Source organism: Chlorocebus sabaeus, chromosome 1 (genome assembly GCF_047675955.1).
Source record: "Chlorocebus sabaeus isolate Y175 chromosome 1, mChlSab1.0.hap1, whole genome shotgun sequence".
Classification (NCBI taxonomy): domain Eukaryota; kingdom Metazoa; phylum Chordata; class Mammalia; order Primates; family Cercopithecidae; genus Chlorocebus; species Chlorocebus sabaeus.
Window position 1 is genome coordinate 52887999 of NC_132904.1, and position 25157 is coordinate 52913155.

The 25157-nt window shown below is 34.6% G+C and overlaps 1 protein-coding gene across 4 annotated transcripts in view; it reads right to left on the bottom strand.

Annotated features, from left to right (window-relative positions):
- Positions 1 to 1245: 1245 nt before the first annotated feature.
- USP47 (ubiquitin specific peptidase 47) overlaps positions 1246 to 25157 on the bottom strand; it is a 117995-nt gene continuing 94083 nt past the window's right edge. For all 4 annotated transcript variants that reach the window (XM_008006650.3, XM_037999713.2, XM_008006661.3 and 1 more), the window contains 13 exons: positions 24848 to 24952; positions 22270 to 22477; positions 20364 to 20479; positions 18191 to 18310; positions 15629 to 16406; positions 10653 to 10828; positions 10214 to 10294; positions 8757 to 8872; positions 8279 to 8397; positions 5905 to 6035; positions 3819 to 3866; positions 3598 to 3728; positions 1246 to 2753 (listed from right to left, as the gene is read on the bottom strand). In XM_008006650.3, the coding sequence (XP_008004841.1) occupies positions 2579 to 2753; positions 3598 to 3728; positions 3819 to 3866; positions 5905 to 6035; positions 8279 to 8397; positions 8757 to 8872; positions 10214 to 10294; positions 10653 to 10828; positions 15629 to 16406; positions 18191 to 18310; positions 20364 to 20479; positions 22270 to 22477; positions 24848 to 24952 (2304 nt within the window). In that variant the 3' untranslated portion in view covers positions 1246 to 2578. The remainder of the gene's footprint in view (positions 2754 to 3597; positions 3729 to 3818; positions 3867 to 5904; positions 6036 to 8278; positions 8398 to 8756; positions 8873 to 10213; positions 10295 to 10652; positions 10829 to 15628; positions 16407 to 18190; positions 18311 to 20363; positions 20480 to 22269; positions 22478 to 24847; positions 24953 to 25157) is intronic.

The window sequence follows — 25157 nt, forward strand, 5'->3', positions numbered from 1 at the left end:
GGTCCTGAGACCACAGTTTTTGTTTCTTTGGCCAGAATTCACCCCTCACCTTGAGTGCCCGCCTTAGAAACGCAGGTACTTGGTTCTCGTGCATGGTTGACACAAGTTCATCTGCCCCATGGTAAAAGCTCTTCAAAACCTTTGCATGACTTGTGGGGAGCAGGGTCACAATTTGTTGCATGTGACCTACCTCAGCCTCAAAAGATAAGAGATCATGAGCCTCCAGTGCCCCTGGGCTCAGGGAACTTGATCCACATTGCTAGGGCTCTGCCTGTTAGGTTATGGGTGCTCACCTGACTCTCTGAAGCAGAGGGAGGCTGACACAGATTAGCTTTTATTGAAATTGTTAAAGTGCAACATTGTGTTTTCACTCTATCAGGCACTGAAAAGCAAGAAGCTTTTAATGTTTTCTTTTCTATAATGAAATATATTTTCTTTACTCTTATTTGTATCTGTAATACACCTGCAGTTATAAGCAGCAGTTAAACATAAAACAAAGAACAGAGCAGAAGGCACAGTCTAAAGAGTGGGTATCAGAAGAATTTTACCATTTACGCTCAGGAATACTAAACCAAACCCAATCAGACCAAACTCCAAAGCCCATTTTGTTTACAAATCTGCCTCTTCTGTGCGATAGCAAGTCAGTCCTTTAAAGCAGAAACCCCATTTACTAATCCTATATCCCAAGTAAGCAGGCCTGTATTAGAACCAAATAGCCGTCCTCTTACATCAGAAAATCTAAGTGATCTGAAAGACAATTCATCACAAGTGTTTCCAATTTTCTTCCGAGACCATCACCAATCCCACTAATGCAAACTCAGAACATTACTTCAGTCAAGTTTAGCTAAATGCTATAGCTTCTTTGAAATAAAAATTGGCCAGAAAAATACCTAGAAAAGATTTTTTTTTTCATTGTGGATTCCAGGAGACTTTTAAGACATTATGGAATTCTCGGTGATTATATTCAAATGGCAGAGTCACATTTGCTGACAGTATTTTCTAATTTTATCTTTCTTATAAGAAAAAAAGGGTAAAAATTGGATCTGAAATACTGACAGGATTCCCCAAAGTTAGATAATAACACATCTTTTCATTTCTCTTATGAGAACTTTACAGTAAATATACCTTTATCGTAGAAATGGGATATCCAATACACATTACAAAATGTTATATTTAAAGATGACAAATCTATTCTTAACCCAGATTCTTCATCCACAGAAGTTTAATGACTAAAATAACACAACAGAATGAACAAATGTTTTATTGGCATGTTCATTGTTGTAAACAGCATCTGGCATGAAAAAATTTTACCAAAACCTTTTTTTACTGATTTTTATAAATTAGATGGTATTTCAAAATTTATGTAGAATTGTGTTCATTGAATACTTTTATTTAGCAAAGCAAAAACTTGCTGATACTAATAGACTCTGCAATGAAATCATGTTGACTGCATCAGTCTGTACCATGACCTGACCTCACTAGCAAGTTTATTCAAAACAATGTTAAGACGTTTCCCAAAAGTTAAACTACATGTAACTACAAATTGACTCTAAAAATTAAAACTGGACTTACAAGCATTCTAGAAGATTCAAACTTGAAGTAAATCTTCAAAACTAGATGTACAAAGAGAAAAAAATTGAAGCCGCTGAACAGAGAAACCTCATTAACAAGGGCAACAACAATCCTATGGGACCTAGCACTGAAGGAACCTCACTGAGGATTACATTTACACAGATTGCTATACTTCTCAATGTACACAAATGTACAGAATGAATGATACGTGAAAAGAATAACCATGGGAGATAGTTGAACTGCAATTATGATAACTCAACAGGATCAATTTTATTTACATGCTGAATAAATGAATGAAACATATTCTCTACATCCATAACTTAAGTACAATCAGTTATAATTACAACACTGCAGCAATCTGAGCTGCCACCTGCTGGGAGCGGTCTAAGGGAAACGTTTTGATGTTCCAGAATAATGTTCTTAATACTCTGCAAAAAATGAAACAAAATAAAAACACAACTTCACAATTCCTTACTGGGTTACGGCTGGTTCTAAGAATTTCCTTTCTTCAGCTCCTGTTTTTGCTGCTTTCCAAGAGTCAACACATGTTGGATTTACTTCTGAATTGTCAATGAGGTAATGTGTGTATCAGTGAAATAAACAGAAAATTCATTCATTCATGGCCTTTGCACAGCTTTTATTATTAAGCTATGAGCATCCTGTTTGAGGCTAGTTTTACTAGCGGCTATGTGCACATTTGTCCGCAATAGAAGAAGTTTACTCATTCCCCTGTCCCCTTTTCTAACAGAAGGTTTGCTTTTTTTGTTTTTTTTTTTGCACATCCCTTTTCACTTTACAGTACATTTGACTATAGTGCACAACATGATTCCGAGTCAAAACAGTGGCCCATTGGGCACTGAGCTTCTGATTGGTGTAGGGCAGTCCAATCAGTGCTGGTGTCACCGGGTTACCCCAACCATGTCCGGCCAAAATGGCACTACCCAGTGGTAGTAAACCATCTAATTAAAACCAAAACTCCCCCAGGGAAAATGCTACACTATCAGAGTCAGTCTTGAGTCAGATCTTTATTTGGTGCTCCATCCAGATATATTTTTAGTGCTTTCTCTTTACGAGGTGAGTATGTTACACGATGTCCAGTCTTCTGGAGTCGACTGCTTTCTTTTTTCATCAGTTCATTTCTTTGCTCATCTGTCAATTCCATTAATTCTTCTGTTTTATCCCTACATATAAAATATTAATCACATATTAGGCCAGTAGAGCCTGCCACCTCTATTAATGTATGTTGAATGCTATGATGCTCCTCAGCAAGATAATGAAATCTGTTACAGGTGAAGTAATATTATTTTATATATTGGGATGTCCCAGATTTCTAAGGTGTTTATCACAGGAATGCACTGCTTACTTCTAAAAATGGCAGAGAATAATTTCCATGTTATTAGCAGTAGTAACAGCTATCATTATTGAACATCTATTTATAACAGGCACTGTGCCAGTTATTTTACATGCAATAGCTCTAATTCTCATAAAATCCTGCAAGGTAGACATCACTGTTGCAATTTTATAGATGAGGAGCTAGGTAAATCAGAAAGCTAGTTTTGAACCCAGATCTGTGAGGCTCCAATGAGTATTCTTTTTCCTCTACATCTGTGCTGTCCAATACAACAGCCATTAGCCACATGTGGCTATTGAGCTTGTGAAATATGCCTGGCTCATATTGAGATGTGCTGGAAGTATCACAGACATACAATATTTCTAAGACTCAGTACAATACAAAAATGCAAAATATCTTATAAATGATTTTTTATACTGATGTCTTGTAATGATCATATTTTGGACATACTGGATTTAAAATATTTTAAAAATCAATTTTACCTGTTTCTTTTTATTGTTTTTAATGTAGCTACTAGAAAACTTCAAATTATAATCATGCTTGGCTGTCACTGTATTTCTACTCATTAGTGCTGCTCCATATCATAAAAACAGTAAAGATATTTATGGAAAATAAGATATTTATGCACACCAAAACTGTATTACTAACAGCAACAAAAACATTGTGAATGTTACCTATAAAATATGACCGCACCATCATCACAGATATAAAGAGGCCAGACATTCAGGGTGGAAACTTTGGGATTCCAGTCTAAATCTTGATGAATATCAAGGACAGAAATATCACAGGGAAATGTTCCTCTACCCTAAAAAGAAAAAGAGTGAATGAATAAATCATGCCACTAGCTGTGTTTATCATGCACAATACACAGATGCAAACATTCTTAGGGCTTTACCTTAGCAAATTCAATATCTTCCAAAGGAATCCCACTGATTTCACTAAGCTGTAAAATAAAACATTTTATTTGAGTTCACTTAAAAAATAAACTTGCCTAGAAATTTTCCTTTTACCCCACCAATAGAAATAGTTCAGTTTAAAAACTGTTTGATATAAAAAAATTAGAAGAAAAAGCTGGAAGCGGCCACCCTGCAAATACTATGTCTCAGAAATACCAAGTTAGTATATTCCTTCCAGACTTTTTCCTATGCGTACACAAACTATACCCACATGTTCCCAAAACATGTAAAATTAGATTAATATCTCTATATAATAATTCTGTTCCTAGAATAATAGGATACAAAGTGACCACATGCTCTTCAATAACTGAACAATATACATTTTATCTTCTGTGGATGGACACTGAGACTGTTTTCAGTTTTTCCCAGTTACAAAGCTCTACTGTATACTTCCATGAATATATCCTTGCACATGGTGAAACTCCCTCTCTACTAAAAATACAAAGAATTAGCCGGGTGTGGTGGCACGTGCTTGTAGTCCCAGTTACTCAAGAGGCTGAGCCAGGAGAATCACTTGAACCCAGGAGGCAGAGGTTGCAGTGAGCCAAGATCGCGCCATTGCATTCCAGCCAGGGCAACAAGAGTGAAACTCCATCTCAAAAATAAATAAATAAATAAATAAATAAATAAATAAATAAATAATTTTTTCTTGAGACAGAGTCTCACTCCGTCACCCAGACTGGAATGCAGTGGTGCAATCTTGGCTCACTGCAACCTCTACCTCCTGGGTCCAAGCAGTTCTCCAGTTTCAGCCTCCTGAGTAGCTAAAATTACAGGCATGCACCATCACAGTTGGCTAATTTTTGTGTTTTTAGTAGACACAGGGTTTCACCATGTTGGCCAGGCTGGTTTCGAACTCCTGAACTCAAGTGTTCTGCCTGCCTTGACCTCCCAAAGTGCTGGGATTACAGGAGTAAGCCATGGCACCTGACCTGCAAATACTTCTATAGATCAAATTCCCAGATGTTTAATTGCAAATCTGAAATACTGACAAAGGATGCCAACCGAACTTGAAAAAAGTCACATAAATTTATACACTTATCAAAGGTATATATTGTCTGTATCCCCTAAACCTTGAGAACTCTAGGTATTTTTTGATTTTCTAAATCTTCACCAATTTAAGAAGTGAAAAATAACGTTATTCTTTCAATTTTTATTTCTTTTTCTATAAATTACCTATTCATGCTGTCTTTCTTAAAATTAGATTTGTTCCATCTTTTTCTTATTAAGGTAGTAGCTCCTTATAAATTATGGATAGCATGTTTAATAAATGTTTGAAATAATTTCCTCCTAGTTTACTGTCTTTTAGCTTTGTTTATGAGTTGCTTTTTAAATACCTTTTTCTTTGGCTGTGCTGAGGATAGGTTTGTATGTGGTCTTTAGTTTCCTTTTTTGGCTTCTGGTATTATGCTTACAAATATCTTTCTCCAGGAATATGAAAATATTTTTAGTATTTAATATTTTACATATTTTCACCTAGTACATTTACTTTTTTAATATATAAACTTAATATATTTAGAATTTATTTTTGTGTTTAGTATGAAGTATGGAAATAAATCTTTTTCAAAATGCTCATTGTGCTAGTACCACGGATTGACTAATTTACCCTTTCCCCAGAGATCCTTGGATATTCCATCTTAAAATGCAAAACAGACCTTTATCTGGATTCTCTACACAATTCTACTTCATTTGTTTTTTTGAGACATAGAGCAATTCAATCTAGTAACTTCTAACTAATTCTAACTTCTTAGGACAAAATTGGTCCAAGCAACAGAAAATGAGGATCCACTTCTGAATGGCCAGGAGCCAAAGTAATTTTTCAAAGAATCAAGAGCCTAAACAACCAGAGTGTGCCACAAGGTGTGACAGAAACCGAAAAGAAAGGTTGCTGCATCAGTGTTTGGTACTGCTTCCTAGGTTTTCTCTTAGGCAACACAGGAAAAATGTATTGTTTATATATTTTATAAATATTATGATATATATATACACAACATAAGATACATGTTTTGTTTAAAATGAACTTACCTTCTCTCGCAATTCGTCAACACTACTGCTTTCCAATACAACCTCCTGGAAGGGATCCAACTTCATCTCTGAAGGCTTCCACCGTCTTGACAAAACTGCAAGCTGTGACATGGACTTCATCTTCTCTACCCCTAAGAATATGCAAGATTAGGCCATCATTCTATTTCCTCTGAAGGTTCATAATTCGACTTTTCCCTTAGTGCCTGACTAAACAAAAAGATTTACTTCAAGTGTTACTCTTAAAAAGTGGGCACAAGAAAAAGCCCAATTATCCCAAGGAGTTTTTGAGAATCAAATATTTACTCTCTTCTCTCCAGTCTCAGAAGATAATTCCTCTCTTCTTCAAACTATTGTTCAACCAGTACTCCTAATTCCACTCCCACCTGACTCCTGTTGAACGCTGCATTACCAGTTACTCTCTTCTCTGGATCTCCAATCGTCGTTTCTCTATTGGCTACTACCCGTATGTAAAATCATAATCAAATCGACTTCACTCTATCCTCTTTTTTCACTCAAACTATTATTAATTCTTCTCTTTCCATTTAATCCCCAATTTAGTGATTCTTCAAAATTGTCACTTTTACATTATGTCACTTTTCAAGCATCAACTCAATTGTCACTTTTCTCTCTGGTGTACACAAGAACAACTTCTACTGATTCAGTCCCTTAGTACCTATTATTTTAGAATGACAGGTTTGCAGTTCTGTTTCTTCCATAGATTGTGTGTACCTGGAGGGCAATAAGTGGTTCTTACTCATTTTTGTAGCACAAGGGATTAGCAGTGTCTGGCAATTTACAGGTCAATAAATATATCTTGGATTTAATCACATGACATTTCTTACTCAACTATCTTGATGTGAAAATATACTGAAATAATACTGATGCAGGCACCCACCATCTAGTACCATTTTCAGATGAATCCATCTCTGCTAGTACATTTAATCCTTACAAGGGTGACTTCTTTGTCATTTATGATCTCTTCCCGACTTACCCAGGCACAGTGATTATTCCCTAAGACTCCAGATACTCAAATAAATCACAATCTGGAGCACTTGCCTACACACCATAGTAGATGGTATCCTAGTTGTTCCTTACCTCCCAACTTGTCAATCAGAATTTCAACCATTTAAATTTATGGTTGAATTAGACCTGAAGCAGCCTGAAATACATGAGGTGTTAATATTATTGCGCCCTCTAAAAACTAGTATAATCTTGTAACAAAATATCCAGAATTGACATTTTACTTTCTGTAGAAGGAAAATTAAAATTTTCCTAAGCAACAGCAAAAAAAGAATATAGAACTAGCTGTTTACCTTGATGTGATCTTCTAAAAGCCAACTTTCCTCCCAGAGCCTTCCTCCAAAAACCAATACTTTCAATGTACCAATGTTGATAATGAAAACTGGGAGGTGCGACAAACAGGTCTGCTACTTGGACCTCCTCAAGGTCACTATTATGGGTTGAACTGTGCCCCCCACAAAAAGACATGTTGAAATCCTAATCCCTACTACCTCCGAATGTGACCTTATTTGGAAATAGGGTCTTTACAGTGATACTCAAGGTAAAATAAGGTCTTCAGGGTGGGCCCTAATCCAATAGGACTAGTGGTTTATGAAAAAGGGGAAAACAATACAGACAGAGAAGCCCACAGAAGGAACACCATATGAAGATGAAGGCAGAGACTGGGGTGATGCATCTACAAGCCAAGGTTGCCAATGATAGCCCAAAACCACAGAAGCTAGGAGAGAGTATGGAACAGATTCTCCCCCACAGCACTCAGAAGGAACCAACCCTGTTGACAGCCTGATCTCAGACTGTGAGACAATACACTTCTATTCTTTAAGCCACCTGGCTTAGGACACGAATAGTCATTGTTCTTGAGTCTCTGATAAATTATCAGTACCATGTCCTCAATACAAAATAAGCCATAATAATAAAAAAGAAACTAAAGAACAAACGTGGCTAAAAAAATAATAGCAGAGTTTTCTTAAAATGTATTAAAAACCTAACTTTGTAATTTCCTCATAAGGGGGAATTAATATTCTCAACATTCAAAAAAAGAATACTTAAAAGGCAAATGGCAGCATTTGATAGGAGAAAGATAGGAGAAGGCTGAAAGACACCGATTATTCTTTCACAAACAACTTAAGCAGTTACACAAGGACACAGGGGAAGAAAATAAAACTCCCAGGGATAAGACGTAGGTAGGAATCACATCAATCCACAATAAGGATATTGTTATGCTTAATATAACACAAAACACTATAATGTATATTAGATTCCTCGTAACTCATTATTTGATTAAAAACTATAGGCTTCTATTAGCTCTAGAGTATTTCTAACTGATACTTCTCCCCAAAAATATTGAAAATACCATCAAGAACTTCAAGGAAAACCTCCCAGTTGCTGGAAATATTAATATCTTCTTCATAAATATGATAATCCAAAAAGACAGTGCCAGGATTCTTCCATGTTTTTTTCCTCAGACGAAACCTACAAACGTGACAAGACATTTAAAATGACTATAATTTGAAACTCTCAATTTAAAGATTGACACTAAACTGACACCAAAGAAAAATGAACTATGTTCAAATATAAAAGTCAAATAATGAGTTGTTAAAATTTGGGGAAATAAAGAAATGTTCCTAGTAATTCAAATTTAGAATCCTCTATAGGAAATCCAAACAAAATTTTAATACTCTTGCTTAGTCCTTGTAAACTAATCTGTCGTACTAAAATTCCGAATAGTACAGGAAATTTTAATTCTCCCAGTTTTAGAAAATCATACCAGTTCATTTCAACTGACCACACAGTCTTTCTTCAAATCACTGATGACATTAATTTTACTTTACCTGTCAATACTGAGCTCTAAACCACATTGCTCCCTGAGCTGAGGAATTAATTCCTCTTTTGATTGCCGTACAGTCATTCCTTTAGCAAACACAGCGTCTAGCAGAAACTTGCATGGCTAGAAATGTAAACACAAACAATCAGAGCGTGAATTACACATTAATTAAATACATTAATATTAACACATTAAAATAAAAATTAACAAAACATTTTATTTGTAATTAAGGGCCTGAGTTTCGGAGTCTATCTCCCTTTTTTGAAACCTTAGCTCCACTATTTATGAGCTCAGCTATCTTCAGCAAGTTTACTTAAAATCTCTGTCTCAGTTCTGTAAATTGGGAACAGTATCTTCCTCACTGAGTCATTGTAAAGGTTAAATAGGATAACACATTTGTATTTTCCTTCTTAAAATAGTTATAATTTTGAAAGCAAAACGAACCACGTTTATAGACTAAAATGAGGGAAATGTATACTAATTCTCCAAATACGTTAACCAATTGTCTCAAAAGAGACACAGTTTCCACAGACTCAGATGAAATATGTAAGTCAAAATGACTATAATGGGTCACATTAAGAGAAATAACAGGTGCCAGTTAAAATATCTCGTATGAATAAAGGCATTTTATGATAAATTTATGGTTTTCACATTTGTTTAGTTGTTCAATAGGATGATATAACATGTTATAACAGAATGTTGTAATAGTAGGATGTTATAACCTTCTGAAAATATGATCTTTGCCTTATTCTTTTGGGTATTTGTGGTAAGGCTAGTATACCACAGGGACTAAAATATTTTATTATTCCTTAAAAAACACAGCCTGTTTAGATCATTAACCCACACCGTTTACAAGCGGTGACTTTGACCAAGAAATACTTCTCTGTGCCTCACTTTCACTTTCTTCATCTATAGAATGAGAATAAGAAATACTGCTTGTATCTTAGTTAACTGATGAGGATTAAATGAGTTAATATTTGCAAGCACCTAAAGCACACAGTAGACACTATATAAATGCTTGTTACATACTAAAATGACTTTCAACTGCTATTCACCTGTAGCATTATATGATTGTTTCCAGAAAGCAAGCACAAAGAAAAAACATTTTTTCCTTTTAAAAGCAGGAAAATTTTGTCTCATTTCAGCATTTGCAGCAATACTTTAGAGCATAGGGATGACAAACAGTGGCCTGAAGGCCAAGTTCACTGCTGCCTACTTTTGTAAATAAAATGTTGAGACATAGCCACCTCATTGGTTTATTATTGTCTATGGCTCCTTGTGCTAAAATAGCAGAAGTGAGTAACTGCAGCAGAGGCAGTATGGCTTGCTAAACTACAAGGCCCAGAAAAAATTTGCTGACCTTTGCTTCAGAGAAATAAAATGACTATGAATAAAATCTCTACACTGTATGTTTTTAGTAACTGTAAAAAGTAACCTTATATTGTTCTTAAATGTGTTACTTACCTCTTGTTCATTGACCAAAAGCTGGTACACTTTAACTCTGTATTCTCCTTTTTTAAGTGCTCTCCCCAGTCTAATTGTAATCTGTAAGTTAAAAACATTTTTTAGACATGCTGCCTCAACAGAATAAAGAACCCATTCTCATCCCATTTTTAAACTTTCCAAAATTTTCTAGATTATAGGCTCTCTGAGAAAAGGCATATATTTTACCTCTGAATCCCCAGCACCTAGAATAGTAACTGACACACAGTTAACAATTCACAAATGTTTGTTAGATGAGTGAAGAAAAATAACAACAAAAAACCCCCCAAATTACCATTAATCATTAAAAAAAAAAATTCTTCCAGTGTATCTACTTCACCTTACTTGGAAGTAGTAAAAGCTGTTCTCGAATCTATCATTTAAAATTGACTCTAACTACTCAAAGATTATTTTAATCAACCTTATTGTCATCAGAAAATGATGAAAGTGTCTCATTCAGCCGGACGCTCTCAAACTCCTGATTGCTGGCATACACTCGAAAGACCTTGAAGTGAGAGGACAAAACTCCAACAAAGGGCTCTAAATGTTGTTTGAAAGCTGCCAGAGTAATTCTTTTATCAACATGCACCATCAACCCTAAGCATAAAAACAAACAAAACAGGAACAAAAATGTGAAAGAAACCTCTGAGTATAAATAAAACAGATCATATACCTTTTACTATACTGTATGCAGGAAAAAGTACCCCTTTTCAGTTAGACTTTAGCTAATATACCACACTGAATGGACAAAAAACATGGACACAGAGTTTCTGATAGGTATTATCTGATAGCTTAAAATGTTCTGAGCTATTTAAGTGCTTGTTTGTTTAGGTTGCCAAACTCAAAAACAAGCTTCTAGGAATTCTTTTAAAATATATACACTTCTAGCTCTACACAGTAATAGTGTAAGCACTGGTGGTTCCAATCCCACTTCTTCTGCTTACTTATTATATGGGACACCAGCCTCTGTACCTCCATTTCCTCACTAGAAAAATGGAGATGATAATAGTGCCCACCTGAGTGTTGCAATGTGAACTCAGTGAGGTAATTCATTTATCATGCTTTCAGCACAGTGCCAAATACAGCATGATTGCCTCAACAACTGTTAGTAATATTATTTAATTTTCAGATTTTCACTAGAAAAAAATGTCACAACTGGCATACTAAGATGTCTGATTTATCATGTGGTTGGGCTGTAACAGGAACTGTATTTAAATGGATCAGAAACTCTTACCTCTTCCCGGCTTAAATTTAAGCTCCCTTGGTATTGTAATAGGATTATCTTTGATGAGCTTTGTTTTTCTCTAATGCTTATTATTTTAATCTTTTGTCTCTAATTTTATAAGCCACTCATGAGGACACATCTGGAATGCTTCTATTGACTGTGGTCTTCATATTGTAGCAGAAAGCAGAAACCGGACTCTCAGTTAATAAGGCAGGGCTGCCTCGCTGCCTCTGGCCACTGGACCTCCCTGGCTCTAAGGTTCCCTCCATGTTAGGTCTGGTTTTTCTGCTAAAGCTACATGGAAGGTAAAGGATGAGACCTTAAAATACTCCTGGTTTACATTCCCATGTCATAGGATTTGGGTTGAATTTTTCTTGGGTTGAATTTTTCTCAGATGACTTTTTGAATAAATTAATGTTGATTGTTTTCCTGGCTATAAAATATAGGCTCATTAATAGAAAATGTGACAAGTACAAATTAGAAGAAAATATGAAGAGGGTGATGAACTTTATTGACTATCTACCTTTTGAGTTTTGAGACAGTATTTCTCTTAATTTGTTTAAAATGTCACTTTTTAAGCTTTAAGGAGTGCCCCTCTCTCTATGTCAATAATCCAGCTTATGGCAAACAAGCTTGTCTATGCTATCCAACAAGGTACTAAATTTCTTAATAGAAGGGTGTAATGCAAAAATTACTTGATTAGAAATGGAAAGCCTATGTCTAGATTTCAGTTTTGTCACTTTACTCCAATAAATGGCTGTAGGCAGGTCATCCAATCTCCCTCAGCCTCAGTTTTCCCATGTGATCATAACATTGTTGTGACAAATGTAGTAAAAGTCTTTTCTAAAGCATTACTCAAATACAAGCTTTTATTGCCATTTTGGTTTCTCTCCTAACCTCTAGTAGTGTCATGTCATAGGAAGACAAATGTTTGTTGGTTATTGGTATAGCTTAATATGGTGATTACGACCAACTGGTTCTGGAATTTGATGGCCTAGCCTGAACGAATTCCTGGCTCCTCTTCATATATTAGATTTGTGACTCTGACTTCTCAACTTTTCTGTACTTAAATCACCTTTATTATAAAATGGAGATAACAGTATTTAAATCTCAAAACTGTGTTCTGAGGTCAATACATGTAAAATGTTTAGCATAGCTTTGGCAAAGAGTGTTAATTTATTGGCTATAATTACTTTGTAGTTTTAGAGATTACCATTGCACCAGTTTGCCTATCTACCTCTTCACACTGAAGAGTCTGTCTTCACAGAACAACCTTAAAATATATTTATGATTTTCCTTTTTCTGTCCTTTCTCTTACGCATTTCTTCTTTTATTCTTTTTCCTTTCTTTTTTTTTTTTTGAGACAGGGTCTTGCTCGGTTGCCCAGGCTGGAGTGCAGTGGTACGATCATAGCTCACTGCAGCCTCTCCCCTCTGGGCTCAAGTGATCCTTCCACCTCAGCCTACTAAGTAGCTGGAACTACAGGCTAATTAAAAAAATTTTTTTTTGTAGAGACGGGGCCTTACTATGTTGCTCAGGCTGGTTTCTAACTCCTGGGTTCAAGTAGTCCTCTCACAGTTTCCCAAACTGCAGGGACTACAGGTGTGAGGCACTGTAACTGACCGTTACATATTTCTTAAGTGAAGTGGTAACCAAAATTGTACAGAGAAATTTCAGTGCAAATGCACTACCATCTTTATTTATCTTGGCTTTCTTGTTTATACCCAAGTGCCTACGAACTATAAATAGGTCCTACCAGGACAGTGTTCTCAGAGAATGATCTACAATTATTCTCTGAAACAACTCTTGGATTATAACTGCTATCTTGACCATCATTTTAAATACAGTTTGATTACTGCCTGAGTGAACTGCCTATACTGTGCACAGCGCATCATTCTTCAAATATCAAATTCACTGTCTACCTGTTCTTCCTTGCCATTTTATCACTCTGAAGAATGTGTATTATTACTCATTATCCACATGTTTTCCCAGGGACCTACTTCCAGATGACTGAGGAGCTGCAATGAATCAGTCTTAGTACAGACTCAAGAAAAACCTGGTTGCTAGTTGCTATCCCTACTGCCCTATCTCCAAACCAGTTTTCTACACATGAGAAGGCATTTTCCAGGGTCACAATTTCTTTTCAAACAAGACCTTTTCTATGGCTTCTAAAAGCCCAAATACATAAGTTGTAGTGAATGGTTTCTCTTCTTCACCATGTTTACTATTTCAATGAACACTAGTAAATTAGCTTAGTATGAATTTACAAATATGGCCAATATTCTCCATTTAAAAGATTTTATTAACTGTTCTAGGATGGAAATGAGACTTTTCAAACTATAATTCTAAGTATTCCCATTGAATTCTTCCTACGGTTGAGACTATCACCCAGTCAAATTTTTAGCACACCATTCTAAAACAAAGCAATTAAAAGAAATTTCCAACCTTTTACTAAAGAGGAACTACTTTTAATTTTTCTAATGTCGTTGATGGGTTGAGTATGGTAAAAAAGCAGAGTAGCTACTACTATTTTTCCTTTACTAAGATGGCAAGGAAAGAACAGTGGTAGCAGCTATGGGGTGGTGGCTTATGATATCTGAGTCTCACCCTAGCAGTGTGAGCGACTAGCTATGTGACTGCAGGCAAATTACTTAATCTGTTTGACCAATTTTGTCATCACTGAAAATGGTCTAACAATATCAATTTCACACTGCTGTTAAGAGAACTAATGAAATAATGTAAGCTAGTGAGCCTTATGAGGTAAATGCTCCATAGAAATTTAAAGCATTATTATAATACGATTTCCCTCTATTTTGTTCTGCTAATCCACATTTTCACACTTGAGTTTCTACAAGATATATGTATGAATGTCATATGATTCCAGTGTTATTTAACCCAACTAGTTAAAAACACAAATTTAAATACTTGTATTATTTCATAATTTCTACTACTTCCTTTTAGCAGATAGAATTTTGAGACTACAAGCATCACAGCACTTAACTTTTAGAGTGGGTGACTGTGCACCTCCTCCCCATGAGATGAAGCATAAGGCTGCATCTCAGTCATCTCTACTGCTAACAGTTACATAGGGCCTGGCATCTAGTATGGATTTAGAAAATGTTACTTGGATGGGTGGATGACTGGATGGATAAAGAGTGGCACTCTCTTCCAAAGGTAAAAGGAACAATTAGATGCCTTCAATTCTAGTAATGGTCCCACTTAACTAGTTATATATACACTTTTGGGCAAGTCATTCATCCTCTATGAGCTTCAGTTTTCTTATCTGTCATATAAGGATACTAATGTTTGCTTCATGAAGTTTGGAGAAGCTTTGAGAATAAGTATTTTGAAAACTAAAATATAAAAGTATAAGGAGGTAATGTTAATATTTTCTTTGTTAGAACTAATGCAAAGTATTTACATTTTCAGCTACTTCTCTTTTACATTCGAAGAAAGATTTTATATCTTAAACCTGGTTGTCTTGCTAATTATTTGGCTGGCCTTAGTCTAAGGTTTTATAAAGGTTCTTTTATTTTAAGTCTCATACAATGCTGTAATGTTTTTGTTGTTACTGCTTATGCCAAACGCCCAAACTCTCAGATCTCTTCCATCTTTCTGAGATTATGCATTGGAATTTCTAGAAACTCCTTGCTTTGGAGTTACTTCAAAGTAACAAAAAAAATTTTAAGAGTGCTTTTTCTTTCTCTGACTTTCCCAGTTAATTATGGACTTTTTAAGGGTATATAGCAAGGGAATTGTTGTTTGCACTGGAAATGGAGAGAGGGAAGAGCATGTAGAAATAAAACATTTTCCTGGGCATTGAATATCAAATTTTCTAAAGTGTCTCAGCTTTTAAAAAATATTATTTACTTTTTAATATATTCCCTAATTTTTTACTTAGTAATTATATAATAATTCCTTTCTAATATTGAATACTATTTTTTTTTTACTTCTTATCTCAGAGTTCTGATATAATTACCATCTAATTTATTGCACAGGTCTAAGAACAGTGTTCATTATAACTGCATTGAAAATCAAAGTCAATAATCTTATAATCCAGAAAGTTACAAATGATCTTAGAACTAAGTACCTAACGCTTAACTGAAAATTTAAATAAACTGACAGAAAAACTGATGCTGTTACAATGACCGTTTTTCTTTTGAAGTACATACATTTATGTCCTTCCCCAGAACCTTCATCTGCAGCATAGGGTTCAGCTTTGAAATACATGTACTGCATTTCTCCCCTACTCTTGCCACTCTCATCATATTCACTATCAGTTCCAGAGTCTTCTTCTGCTGTATCCCATGTTTCTTTTTTCCCTTCATTTGCTTTAGTTCTTCTACTACTTGTGATACTGTGAGAGTCAAGTCCATTAGCCAAAGGGATCTGAGCATTGTCTGCATTGCACAAAGTATCACTGCTATGACTGGAGCTAAGAATATCACTGTCCACTGAACTTGTACTCCTGTCATTATTCACATCTGAGTCTGATCGTTCTTCGGACTGAAAATTTTCTGGATCAGAAGTCTGAATATGCTGTTCAAGTTCTCTATTATCTACTGATGCTGAAGAGTCCCTCTCATTGAGAGGTGATTCGATGTTTTCAAAGTCACTTGTCTCAGTACTTTTGCTGCTGTCCCCATTATCTCCATCCTGCTGTTGCTGCAGTGACAAGCTTTTGAGTTTTTCAGTGCTTTCTTCTAGAATAGCTTCCACAGACTTTAGGCTTCCTACAGGTCCTTTGACTCTTTCACAATCATCATCCACATTACCAGAATCGCCTCCAGCTTTCTGGTATGCTGTCCTTTTGGAATAAGATCCTGGGGATTGTTCAGGTAGCAAAACAAATAATCTGATTGTATTTGCATGCCGATCCAGGAGTTTCCATAAATGAGACTCTGCAAAGGCCATCTGGTAATCCAAAGTCTCGGAGCTTTCAACAAACACCTACATGGTAAGTCACAGTTTTATTATATATTAATTTTAATGACATGTTCATTCATTATCATTGTTATATTGCATTAATACAAGATAATACACAGTTATGTTACAAAACGTGTGATGATAAAGTTTCTGAAGGACACTGTATTGTTTTGCAGACTGAATAAAATAAATAATAGGCTCATATGTCTTTGTAACTAGCCAGAAGACTACATTAAGATAGGGGGCATGGACATACACATACACATAAACATCTTATTGGGTTGTCCAATTTCAGAAAGTTGTATTATATATCCTTCTCTTTAGGAAATTAATACTCTGGTTTTTCTTTAGATTGTATAAATCTTTCACCTTTAGGAAATCCAAGTTTAGCCTGAATTACAGACACAGGAACACGTGTAAAGACACCCTGTGAATATAACACCAAAATCCAGATCATGGAAAAATTTAATGGGCAAATGACCTGGCTTTGTAATAAATAAACTGCAAGGAAGCAAACAAAAAAGACACAGGAAAATTTATAGAAAAAAAATTTTCTAAGATCATCAGAGAAATCTGAACACTGACTAGATATTGGCTGATATTAAGGTATTTCTTAGGTATATAACGTAATTGTCATTTTTTAAAAAGTTCTCTTCATTTAGATATGTTCATATTATCTATAGATGAAATGATGAAATGATCCTGGGGAAGTTTATCAAATAATCTGGGGGAAGTAGGTGGTTAAATTATAGATGAAACAAGAGATGATCACTGTAGAAGCTGAGTGATGGGGATGTGTGGGGGGGTCACTCTATTTTCCCTATTTTCTCTATTTTTGTTTATGTTTGAAATTTTCCATAATACATCTTTTTTTAAAATGAAATTCATATTTGGCATAAATTTGGCAATTATAAAGAGCATGTTGGGTGTTGTATAAAAGGATAACACTATAATTACCCTATTCAGTAAATGTTACAAATTGAAACCAGTACGCTAACCATTTAAGAAACAAGAAAAGTTAGATCCCTACGGCACTTCTTACCCTAAAGTAGTATTGGAGGGGATTAGAGATTTTAATGTTTTACATATATACACACACACACACACACACACATATACATCCCCCCTCCCCCACCACACAAAAGTTTTAGAAGTATAGGTGAATAAAAATTACATATTATTAATAAAATAATACTAAAAAGTTAAATGAGATAAAAGACTAGACTGTACTAAGATGAATGAGACTAGAAAGTGATAAAAACATATATGAAAAATGATAAATGATGAAACACATAATAATAGCAAGACAAAAGAAGAGGACTAACATGAACTTTCTCATTTCCAACACAGAAAAATGAGTGGGCAAAGGGAATAATGTTGGGTGAACTCAAGATTATAATTTTCTCTCTACCAGGTATGCCTCTTACTCTTACCACGAAGCACTGCTTTATGGGACAAGCTCAAGAATAAACAAAATCCAGGGGACATAATCACTGTGGACAGAAATGGTTATGAAGGCTTCACCAAAGAGGTAGGACTAAACTGGAGACTGAAAACAAAAAACAAAAAACAAAAAAATACAAGGAGAGGAGGAAGAACACTCCAGGTAGGAGTGCATATGAACAAAGGCAAAGAAGAGGAGAACCAGTAGGACTGATTCACAGGACAGAAAGGAGGCTAACCTGACCTGACTACAAAGGAAGGTAATTATTGGGTTGAGAATTTTAAATTAAGTTCCAGACAGATGTTGAATAGCTGTGGAGGCCAGGCTTATAATGAAAATAGTAATTAAAAAATAAATGACATACCTTGTTACTTCTAAAAAATCCTTCAGCTTTCAGGGTTTTACTGGAGACACTGAGAAGACGCAAATCATTATAGCAGCGTTCGAGCACTATTCTCATTGTTTCAGCAGGTAAATGGATGGCCTATAATGAAAGCAATTTAACAAAAAGTACTCTTTCAAAAATAATTCTGCTTGACTTAAAAATACGGGAAAGCAAGACACTGCTGAGTTCTTCTCAAAAGTAGCAGAGAGAAAAATAATTTTAGTAGAGGTTTTAAAATTTTTGAATAATTGAAGGGAAAAATTAGTTATAGCCATAAATTATGCTGCAAATCAGGAGAACAAAGTACCACTTATAAATATATGCTCTGAAACTATTTGAAAGGTAAGGATTTTCTCCTAGAAACTCTATTCCTCTCAAACTTGCCAAGTAAATGAGTGATATGATTCCAAAGAAACTGCATAACTGACTTTTTGACTGCTGGTATCAAAACGTTGAACTTCTTGGCTTTTGATGGGCCCTTCTGTAGTCTGTGAATAGTTGTTAATACTTTTATCAAAGCAATAAGCAATTTTCCTTTGTGTAAAATGAGAAGATTAGTAGGTAAAATTTTAAGTTATTCTGAAAGTCTACATCTTTAATTTTTGGAGTCATTTTATAAATTTTACATGAAAGCAGCAGACAAAAATACTTTACATCATTTAAAAGAACACAATTTATTTTCAATGCAACAAAGGTCATCAGTTATAAATACCTAATTCTTAAGCAGGCTGGTTAAAAATACTGTATTTGTTCACATGATGTTTTGTGACTGCCTTTATTCTCTATAGACATATTTTTGTCAATAAGATTATTAACTTCTTGGGGAAGAAACTATTGTATCTCTTTCTTTTGTATTATGTGTGAGTGCTCATTAAACTAAATTTTTTTACATTTGGCATTCATATTTTAAAAATGTAATATACAGTATATTATCACAACATAGTATGCATTTACAAGCAATTTCATCACAAAATTTCACAAAATGATTTGTTTCCTGGTTACTACTTTAGCAAAATTGTTAGAAGTCATATATAGAAGTCAAAATACAGACTTTTTTTAAACATCATAACCACCAACTCTTACATGATACCTTACAATTTTTTTCCACAGAGCATTTATTTATTTTTCATTAATGTTCACTACAACTCTGTTAAACAGGTATTTACAACCCCAGATAATGAGATGAAAGACAAGACTACCATAAGATGAATGACTGAAAACTGGACTCGACTTGTAATTATGGAACAACTTCCACTACACCAGGGGATATTAACCTATGGTTCGAGAACCCTGCAAAATTTGCCTGTTTGTATGCTCAAAGTTCTGCAGAGTATAGGACCCTTGAAAGTATGATAATCATTTGTCTGGTGTGGACTAATCCTTTTGCCCTCCAAAATTTGAATGTTTTCATTGTTATATTTTTCCAGCTCAAAATATCTGAATGAGCCTATTTTCTTTATCACTAGCTCATATAACGGTGCCAGTGTTTAATTCATCACCTTCCCTGTCAAGTCTACACCCTCACCTTCCTCCTCTATTTCTATTAAATGTATCCCTACTTTTCTGGTTACCCAAGTTTGAAACCCCTGGCTCAGGTCATTGGTGCATCTGCTTTACCCCAACATTTAACAATTACAAGTCCTATAGATTCTCTCTCTCTTGGAATCTATGCCTTCTCTCATTTCCAGTCATACACCTGCACTTGAATTATTTCAACAGTTTCTTCCTCTCCATTCCTGACTCCCCTCAAGGCATGTGGAACACTAATCTAGTGTCACCAGACACTAAATGCAGCATTGCCATGCTTAAAGACAACGAAAACAAAAACTCGACTTCTTATTGCCTACACCAAAAAGGAACCCAAACTTTCGTGTTTACTGTTTAAAGCTCTTCATGAAATAAACTATATTTATATTTCCAATCCCGTATTTTATGATAATCCAGCCAACACATATAAGTTGTTATATGTACTTGCCTCACACTTTCTTACCTCTACACTTTACTCAATCTGTTTCTTTTAACTATAGTTGTCTCCTAACTACAAATATTAGTTCCTAGAGGTAGAGCATGTATCTTACTCATAACTATCACACAGTGTCTTGTACACAGCAGGCACTCAAAAATGTATTTACAGACCTCTTTTAAAACTTACCTTTGAAATCAGTTGTTTGAACTCTGTAACTGTCTGATTTAAGTAAGCACGAACAGTTATAGGAGCAGCTACAGATTCTGCCTTTAGATCAACAACATGAACTTTCACCATCACTTCTGTCACATTTGAAGACAAAAGCACATAATTGGAGGTTATTTTTTAATGTATTTCACATGAGTAATACATTCTTAAAGTGTTTCTAATAGATAAAAAATCCAAACTTCCAAGTACAGATGAAAACAACAACACTGAATAAATATAAATCACCGGATACTGCAGAATAAATACTAAAGGCAACATAGCACTCCTGCTTGCTTTTGAACAAACCCCTTATTAAGCCACTCAAGACCTTATTCATCATCAAAGACTTCCTATCCTCAAAATAATATTTTCTATATCCCAAGGAAAATTCCACACAAAAACTGTTCTGATTATGCCTTTGTTTTCTCACTTAAATCCTTTATATTGAAATTTAATCCCAAATTCTTCTCTTCTGTTATGGAGGTTATGTTCATAACTAAACTCTTAATCACTTGAAAAATAAATGATCTTCAAACACTGTATTTCATACATAGTTATTCTGTATCTGTTTTAACCTGTTTTATGTCAACCCTCAGTTTTTTTCCTACGTTGTTAATCTAAATTTGACAAAATATTCCACTAAGATCTTGATTATTAATGAATAAAGACTACTTTATAAGTCTTACAATCCACACTAGCATTTAGAGTTCTCTTTCAAATAAGAGGTATTACTGCTGACTCATGTTATATCTTAATCATTCTTCTCCCTGTCTAGCAAAAAGAAAAAAAAAAAAAAAAAGCAAGGAAATGTCCTTATGGGACTCTTTATAGACAGGGTAGAGTCTTAGAAGTTGAAGTAGGCATCATAAGGTTTTCAGAAATAAAATTTTCCCACTTAAGAGAGGTAGACTCCTTGAAAGAATACTATATCTAACCTACTCTGTAAAGAGAGGCCTTCATTTAAAAAGGAGATATACAGGATCCACAGATGAATATTATTGTAAAAGGGCAGAATAAGGTTTTGTAAGTTCAACTTTTAGGAAAAAAACACAGAAAACCTAAGTCTGAATTCTGACTAACCACTGATGCAAAGGAGTTAGGGTCAAGACACAACAGTAAGGATTTTGTAAAATTATATAAACATTTTGCTTTTCTTCTATTTGTTACAATTTACATGTGGTAATTATAGAAAACTCTGGACATGAACAGATCACGTAACTGTCTACAGGGAAACTGTCTCTGGGAAAACTAGGGGCATGATATTCTGGTTTTCCTAAACAGTCTCAAAGGAAAAACAAACAAGCAAACAAAAAACTCAATGTGCTGAGTAAATGTGATAGATTTAATGAAGAAAGAAAAGCTGAAGTCCCTGGGACCTGTAGAAATAGAGAGGATGAAGAAAAATTTTAAATGCTGACAATGATGGGATAATGAATCCACTCTTCCAAAGAAATCCTGAAAAACAGCCTCGACTTCTAAGACTTTATGGGAATACACTTTTTTTGGACGAAGGTCTTCTCTATAAAGAGAAAGAAAGAGAAAGAGACATCTTCCTAAGAGAGCAATTGATAACTTTAGGGATTGACAGCATCCAGAATGATTCTGTACTGCACACTGGAGAAGAAAAAACCCACTGAAGACCATAAGCTAGAAGTTTTGCTGTTTTTTTGTTGTTTTTGAAATTATGCATACAACTCTTTGCAAGTAATCTAGAACTTAATTCCAAGCTGTTGCTGAGTACTTCTCAACCTGTCAAAATTATTCTACATTTTAAGACCATATGAAAAATTTAAATTATGTTCATTTCTACAATTAAAAAAAAAAAAAAACTTTCTCATGAACATTTTAAGTACAGTAAAACTAAAAATAGTGTAAAATTGTTCACCTCCAGGTTTATAAGACTGGAAAACCTGATCAGGCTTTCTCGTCTCCAACAGCAAATCAAACATATATGTTGACTTGACGCCACCTAGTAGAAGCCCCATTGGTGTATCTTCTTCTCCTTCATAGGACCGTTCTAGATAATCATGAAACTCATCATATTTAACAAGGCGACAGCAATCCAGGGGTATTACCTCTTCTAAATCCATCATCTAAAAGAAAGTAATCCCCCAGAAAGAAAAAATATATATACATAAATACACAGTGTTTTAGTCTGTTGGGTAATAACACTACAATAGGCCCTAACAAAATCCACACATTTATGATTTGCATCAAAGACATCAAAGTTACAGGCACAACTTAAATGTTATTTTTAAATAATTATGTTTCATTATCCCTCAAATCATATAAAGCATGTACTAAATACACTTTTTATTTTTTAAAAAGTAAACTTCATAAACTTTAGATGTAGAAACAGAATCAATGTATTATAACTATTGTTCGTAATCAACTAAGCTGGAAACACAGAAGAAAACAACCGAAGAGCCAACTAGAATATGCATCTTTTGTTTTCTTAATCCAATCTGGAGTAGAATTGATAATTCGTGTATCTAGTAACAATCTAAGTACAGGAGGACAGCATGTCTCATAAAGCCATCACAAAGGGTATGGCTTCTGTCTCTCAGGTGCCACCTCATTCCTCTCCAGATACCCCCTTTCAATATTAGCCTCCAGAATACTTACAGCTCATGGTATAGGAATTTCTATCATAAAATTTCCTTCTAGCTTATGTCACTAATAGATGACATACCCTGGTTGCAACAACTCTCTTGATAGGAAATAAGCCTCCTAGAGAAACATAGTAGGATTGCTTAGAAGTATTCAATGTTCATTTAAGGTTGTGATTACAATTTTCAAGAAGGACTTGTAAGGCTCAGTGTATCCCCATTGATCTCTACTCCTCCCCAACTCCCATCCCCAACAATGAAGCTCTATTTTTGGCATATAAGATTGACTTATTTCTCTCTTCTGTTTGTTTCTTTTTATTTGCAAACTTTCACACTTCCTATTTTCAAGACTAATGCTTGCAGTCCACCATTATATTTAAAGAATTTTTACCAAAATGAGGCAAATCCAGAGCCATCCATCCATCTTAATGTTTGTTCATTCATTTATCCATTCAACATACCCAACCATTTTTGATTTTTCTATATACCAGGGAAGAATACTAAAAAGAAAATTGTGAGCAAAACCAGAACAGTTTTTGCACTTGTATGTGCTTATAGTCTAGTGAGGGACAGTAATATTAATTAAAATAGTCAAACAATTAAATGTAAAATTTCAATACTGATTAAGTGCTATGCAGGACCAGACATATAATATAAATGATTCTCAAACTTGACTATGTATAAGAATCACCTGATGTATGTGTTAAAATGCCTATTCCTGGGCTCCAACAGAGAAATTCTGATTCATCTGCAGCAATTAGCATTTTTAGTAAGAATGTGACTCTGGTGCAGATTGTGCTGGATCACACTTTGAGAAACAATGTCAGCTATCTTGTGTGTTATTATTAGTTATTTTATTGGTTCCATTATAACTACACACAAAATGATGTAGTATGCAATTTTTTTCTCTAGGTAATGATGGTTTAATTTCAGTCATTCTGTTAATGCTTATATGGAAAGGGGAAAACTTTAATTTGTTAAGTATCATAAATGACATTTAGAATGATCTGGTGAAACAGCGTGACCCCATTTGCCTTTCAAACCTCATTAATAACTTTCCACTACTCTTAAGAGAACAAAATGCAAACTTCTATTTCACAAAATCTCTAATCTCATTTTATGGTACTCTGTGCTCACTTAAAACAATCTAAACATATGGCTCCTTTCTTCAGTTTCTTAAACGTGCCAAGCATCTCCTCACCTCAGCACTTTTGCACATGCTGTTCACTCTACTTAGAATATTCTTCCTTGAGCACAGGCCAGTGACCGAGTGAGTAATGCATCTGACTATGGACCAGTATATTCCTCCTCAACTTTTTGCACCACTGCCTCCCTTTCTCATGGTTAAAGTCTCAAAATAAATTTTCTCAATTTAATACTAATGTATTTACAGCATCTAAATAATAAAATAATTGCAAATTGTGATGTTTACATATGTTTTGTCTGTTCTTTCCAATGGATTGTAAACTCCATGAAGGCAGTGACCACGTCTTGTTCACTTTCGTATCTCTAACACCTCATGTTGTCTTATTCACTCTAATATCTCTAATGTTTCATACAGTAAACACTCAAGAAATGTATGTTAAATGAACAGAAAGAGCAAATAAACATTCTGTTTCTAATTTTAATTCTGGGATCTAGAAAGTTTAAATGGCTTCCAGAGAGAGAAAATTTTCAAAATCAACTGACTATGCTCCAAAGGAGAGGTATAAATATACTCAGTAAGAGATAAATTAACTGGTTACCAAAGTTACTGCCAGTGTTTATGTAACTACTATCCATAATAAAAAATTGGGAAATTATGTTAATACTATTGTATTAGTAAGTAAATGCCAATGATGCAGTTAAACATACCTTATAAGCCATTTCTACTGCTTCCTTTAATGTCTTATCCTTATGAACCTCCAATTTATTTTCCATCATGACTTGTTTTGTAGGATGCAAACAGAATAATTTTATCTAGAAAATGTAAAATATCATCATCAACTCTGCAGTTCAAGAGTCAAAGTTCAATTCTTCTGTAGACAGCATTTTTTCCTAATTGTCAAAATACTCTAATTTTTTAAAAGAACATAATTGAGATCATTCTTTCTTCTATCCTTTCTCACTTAGTACTTGACACTGATTATGTCTTACACCATACAAAAATTCAAAAACATTAATT